The sequence below is a fragment of the Esox lucius genome, chromosome 20 (genome assembly GCF_011004845.1).
Source record: "Esox lucius isolate fEsoLuc1 chromosome 20, fEsoLuc1.pri, whole genome shotgun sequence".
NCBI classification, from domain to species: Eukaryota; Metazoa; Chordata; class Actinopteri; order Esociformes; family Esocidae; genus Esox; species Esox lucius.
The window spans coordinates 5,201,452-5,207,699 of record NC_047588.1 but is presented as its reverse complement, the minus strand read 5'-3'; the positions used below and the strand labels follow the sequence as shown (position 1 = coordinate 5,207,699).

Genomic DNA, 6,248 nt, shown 5'->3' with positions numbered 1-6,248 from the left:
TGTGGTCCATCACTTCTCTGTTTTCTTCTCTACCTTTTTTCTTTATTATTCTCCTTTTATCTCTCTAAGAGCCCTTCACCCATTTTCATTTCCTTTAATTCTCTGGCCAACATCCCTTCACTAAACCACTTTGCTCTCTGGAAGATGCTGTCATTTTTTTTTTTTAAATGGAGCTAGAGTTCGCGTGCCAACTCCAAAACAATCTATGATGCATACGCAACTAAGAGACCTGCTTATTAATAATCCACCCAATACTGGCCTTTAAATTCCCAGAGGCTGCTGCTCGATCCAGATCTTAAAATGTCTCATTAATGGTATTGTAATAAAAAAATAAAAATCACATAATTCATCACATGATGTTAGCATAGTGATGCAGTTCAGAAACTGTTAACATTATGTTACAGTGTCATTTAGTAGGCTACTCCGGTTATAAACATATTTTTTTTTGTTTCATTGTGATAAATAACGATGCCGTTTCCATTTAAAATTAAACATACATAAACACTAAGTCCATGAATGTCTTTGTTATCCCCTAGAGAGTATGTAGACCCTAAAGAGAATCATACCCACGTTTATATGACTACATAGCCTACAGCCCATTCACCCTTTGGATGCACCAGTGGCAAAAGACATTCAATGAAGATTTACCACCTTCTGTGTTGCTGTGGTTGCGCTTTGCATCTCTTTTGTCCGTGGCTGATTGGAGTAGCCTAGCTGTAGCAGAAAACAACGGCCAGTTTGTTAGTCTCAGACTACATTCTTATATACCTTATAAAGTCCATGGAAATTAACTTGGAAGAGACAGCAGTCTGTCCACTCTCATAATGCATGGCAATGACACATTGAGCCATGACTGGGCAGTATTACTTCCCCAAGCTCTGCTGAAACAAATGGCTAGATTAATCATCGCTGCTCGTCTTCCGCCTCCCTCCTCAAGCCTCATCTGGTAAATGGGAGCAGATTGGGCCACGGGCCAAAGTCCTTCACTCTGCACTGGCACCAGTCTGCTGCTACATGTGAATTGGCAATTCTGTCTGATTGTGATGCATGTGGTTCTGGGAGGTATAGTTGGCCCTCTGAATACTTGCATGGGATACTGCTGCATTCTACACCAAACGGTTTGGATTAACAGTTGCACTGTTTCAGGTGACTTTGGCATCTGTTGAAATGTTAGGGGATCCATTCAGGCAAATCATTGTATCGTTTTATCGCTTTTTTCTTCGGCAAAGCATTCCATAGACAATGGCCAACTCTGAACATGTGAATGGATGATATGTCTCAGGTCAGATGACCTGGCTAGAACTCCAGATTATACAAGGATTAAATAGGATGCCTTTGACATAGTGACCAGTAATCTTCAATGGGGTCAGGGCACAGATGGTGTTATACTACATGTGGTTTTGTTGAGAATTCCCTGTGGGCTGCCTTTGACTTAGGCCAGTGTGTTTTCCCTTGATGCAACCAGTGATGGAACCAAATATCAAACATGAAATTATGCATCTACAACATATGCAACTTGAGCAGAATATGTAATAGGTCTATGGTCAAGTAAAACGACATGTAGGCCTAATCAAATACACAATCAAATATACATTTCCATAACGTTGATTATTTCACTCTAAATATATTTTCATACTTTAGGTGCACAATTATTATTATTTTATTATTCTTTATTTTTTTACATAATATTAGCAATAGTTAGGCTACCAAGTAGCTGATAGCTTATGCAATTCAAATGCATAGTTCCATAAGAATTAAATCCTATCTGGTGTGTGTTTATTCGGCAGGCTGCAGGCTGGAGTGATTTGCTTCTGTTCAAGCATACCGGGAGACAGGCAGCTCAGTTCAGCACCATAGCGAGGCAGCTAAAGCCTTGTGTGGGAGGGAGGGACTATGGCGAAAATCTTTCCTCTCAATTAGCAAAGCAGCCGAGGATGCTAACATCCAGTAAAATGTGTTAAAGGAATTTAGTCGTCATTCTGTTACGTTTGTGCTATACTAAGTACTGAACTCATGCAAAGAAAATTCGACATAATGAACGCCGAAAAAGTAAGTAGTCTGATATTTATTTATTTCCTCAAATACAGCTATTTTATACTAGCTGGGCACCTTAAGGATATGTATTGTGGTTAGAGTAATTGGTATATTCAATGCATGCTTCGACTATGCACATCACTATAAATACGTAGGCTATTATTTAATACATTTCCACTATTTCAGAGCGATACTCTTGAAAAGCATATCGCAAGGCGTGGATCGCGTTGCTCTATTGATCAATCACAATATACTGACATTATTTATCTCCATATTATTTCCGATCTTATATAGTTCGTGGCTGTAGTTATGAGTGTGTTGATCCTTGATATAGCTACCTTGCATTTCTGAAAGAATTAGAGCTAGGCTAATCTGTGGGTTTGCGGGGATTGCGTCCTACTTTGATACCGCTAATCGGTTTCTAACTGGCTTTGTATACAAGGAGCAAAGGATTTCCACGCAAACCAAATTATTAATCTAACTTTCTTGATACTATTCCTGATAACATCATGCGCATTAGTAGCCTACCCAAAACGCGCTTGACGCGCCCAAAATTACGCACAGCTGGCGGCTGCAATTTTTACCAAGCAATTATTTTATTGTTTTATAATTGTGACATTTGATTTGTTACTGATTTCTCATCAGGGATGCAGTGAACTGAGAACGCCGTGGGAAAATAATTAAAGTGAACCAGCAGAGAGAAACGAATGGCTTCTGTAGAGCTGCTTTACATAGATAAGGAAGTGAGAGGCAGACAACCCGATCCTCCATGCGTCCTTGACCGGGCTTCCAATCCAGTGCATGTTGGTAAGGCGAGCGGTTCTGCCGGTGGGACACTCTCTAGAGAGCACGGGGGCAGCTCCGCTCCGGGCTATGAAGGACTGTGTAATTCAGCACCAAGGACGGCTCCCCATAACGGAGGACTGAATGTTAAACACGGCCACCCTGCGGTGGAAAAGGTCAGACTGTGCTGCGACGACGAATTAGAGACATCTTTCACCTATGTCGACGAGAATGTGAATTTGCGCCTATCAAGCCCAGGGAAATGTATCCACAGACCCGTATTTAATGATTCCGCAAGCGACATTCGTCCCGAGGGATTTCCGGAGCTCTCCATTATGTCAGATGATGATCTCGAATCAGAAAGTTCCGGACCATCTGTAGATTACGGTTTTATAAGCGCAGTCACTTTCCTTGTCACCGGGATCTCATTAGTCATCATATCCTACGCTTTCCCTCGCGAAGTCAAAGTGGACCCGGAGAGTGTGTCTGCGAGAGAGATGGAGAGGCTGGAGATCGAAAGTGCAAGAATAGGGGCACATTTGGATAGGTGCGTGATTGCGGGGCTCTGTCTGCTAACGCTGGGTGGAGTAGTGCTTTCCACTTTGCTCATGATATCTATGTGGAAGGGGGAGATGTACAGGAGAAAAGCCTTCGCCTACTCCAAGCATTCAGCGAAACTCTATGGATCCTTCAATTTGAAAACGAAATCAAGCCCTAGTAGGTTGTCTGCGCACCTGTCTATGGAGCCAGAGATGGATGAGACCTTGAATTAAAATTGTATTATATTGACAAAATACTTTTGACTTGTGTTAATTATCCAGAGTAACACAATAAAACATGATGCAGGTGTTTCAGACCAAAAGCTGCAACTTCAGTTGCACCTGATTTGGCCTGCAGTACCTGTACCATTAAAATAACTGTTAAAACAAGATGATGAAATATACATGGTCTTCAACTCCATAAAACTGAATGGACACGCAAAGCATATATCTATTTAAACAGGTTAGCATATTATAAAAGGATGCTGAATAAAAAAGAAGAACAACAAATAATAATAAATGAATAGAAATGAATAAAGTTACAAAAATGTTGGAAACTGCTGGATCACATATTTCATAGATGAAATCTTAGAAAGGCTGCATGCATTATTAAGGGGATTCATTTTTAATGTGAACATGACTGACAGCCAGCAATATATGCTTCATGCACACATTTTAAAGGGAAAACTGTCTGTCCCATGAATTTGGAAAGTGAGATGTATGGGGGAAGTGGCCTGGTCTAGTGCACTCTAGTTAGTCAGATATGACAAATTCTGCTTAGTGGTGCGTATCCTTAGAGCCAATGGCCTTTTGACTAAATCAATTCACGGCCAGTGTTACCTAGTAAACGTATTTAAACTAAAGAATCCCAGCCATAACCAGGTACAGTACAGCATTGTACAGTATAGTACATTATAGTACAATGCAGTACATTATATTATAGTACAAAACAGTACATTATAGTACAATGTAGTACATTATATTATAGTTCAAAACAGTACATTATAGTATGGTACAGTATACCTGCTTTTTATTGTTAATTCGAATAACTAATAACTGTGACATTAAAAGCCTTCTTCTGCTCTCCTTTTTTGCCCTCCGCTGCCCATTCACCTACAAGATCTGCCCACTGCCCATTCACCTACAAGATCTGCCCACTGCCCATTCACCTACGACATCACTCAAACATTGTGAAATTTATTTGAGAATACAATATTTGTCCAAAGGGGGATGAACGCTAATGTTTGACCGGGATAAATGCAGGCTTTGTAAGGTTAAGTTATGCATTCATTCTGAGTGATAGTGTGGTTCACAGACTTCCCACCTCACCGTGGGACTAGTGCGAGCCGACTGCCATTTACATTACCATTTACATTACCATTTACATTACCATTCACGCCTTACATCTCTCCTTCCCACTGTCATGCCCTTTCAACACATGCCTCTTTCTTAATGTCCTCAATGCAACTGAGCATATTTCCTACCATTCAAATCTCTCCCCCCGCTCCTGCACCTCCACCTTGCTTACAACACCACCCGGGTGTGTGACGCTCTTTGAGTGGGGCTCCAAATCACTTAATAACACATGAAAGACCTGCCCCAGTTTTGAAAGCTGTCCTGTTCTATAGGCACTGTGCTGTGCACATCAAAGGACTCTCTTGGCTGTAACGTACATGCAGTATATGAAATTATACTTCAAGGATCCTGCAACACAAGCACAACCTGACTGGATTATGGTGTCTTTCTGTCCTTGAGCAAGACTGTTAACCATAATTGCTCCTGTAAGTCGTTTCGGATAAGAGTGTCTGTTAAAGGACAAACAGATAACTGTCCAATGTAATCAATCTCATAGAGAACATATCGTTTTTATTTCTGAAATGCTGGGCCTTCTGATGTTTTGTTTACAATACTCCAAAGCAAGCCGTCTTTTATCTACAGTCTCAAATATGACTTTACAGTAATATTAGAACATGGATCCACTCTATTTCATTTAACAAACCAAAACTTTTAGTACGTCATTATTTCTCCATGTTTAAGTGAGACATCATCACTGTGAATCACCTCTGATTTGTAGTTTCACTAAAAACAAAAGGCATCAATGCAAACATGTCACCTGAAAATGGTTGTCATTCAATAACATCTCCGCTGCTGATTTCAATTACTCTTAAATGAAGTGTCTGTTTTCCTCCAGGGACAAGTATTTGAATGTAGGTAAGGGTACAAACAGTGTAAAGTAGTGAGTACAGTATTTGCAGTATTTACCTCTTTTAGGTAGGGAAGTTGGGATGTTTAAATTGTGTAGTAGTATGAATCAACGAATAGTCTACATGTACAGTAGCAGACTAATAATCCATCCCAATCTCCAGCATAAAGTAACAGGACTAAATTGAAGCCTGATCTAAGTACCTTTGACATCATGCCACCTAGCTGGCTAGTAACCCTGTTTCAATCTCAAGCTATGCACATCTCCAGTGGAAAAACACAGTCAGCTTTCATTCTTTATTAGTGTGCACTTCTCTTAATGGATTTGACAGGAAATGACTGTCATAAGACTGGTGTTAGAAATTCATACCAATCCAATGATCTTAAATTAGTGGGGATTACAGAGCAATAGCACATTTCAGGAAGGACAGATAATGGGCATAGGCGTATTCACTCATCACAGAAGAGTAATGAAAAAAGCATTGCCGCACTGACAAAGCAGGGTTCTTTGGTAGCTGAAGCTGAATAAAATCCAAAATGTAAGATCTTTGCGGATCAAAGGTGAAAACCGCCCTGAAAGAAAGCTCTATGGCTGCAGATGTACTTCTTTATATCAAAAGTCCTCAGCCATTAGTGCAGAAGACCATACAGTAGGTCTATGTTACTGTGCAAATTACCTCATCTAAAAAA

The 6,248-nt window shown here is 40.3% G+C and overlaps 1 protein-coding gene across 1 annotated transcript; it reads left to right on the top strand.

Moving 5' to 3' along the window:
• The first annotated feature begins 1,831 nt into the window (after positions 1–1,831).
• Positions 1,832–4,376, top strand: LOC105031320 (transmembrane protein 74). The gene is made up of 2 exons (XM_010905665.3): positions 1,832–2,049; positions 2,680–4,376. The coding sequence occupies exon 2, from the start codon at positions 2,742–2,744 to the stop codon at positions 3,588–3,590; it is 849 nt and encodes a 282-aa protein (XP_010903967.1). The 5' UTR covers positions 1,832–2,049; positions 2,680–2,741; the 3' UTR covers positions 3,591–4,376.
• The last annotated feature ends 1,872 nt before the right edge of the window (positions 4,377–6,248 follow it).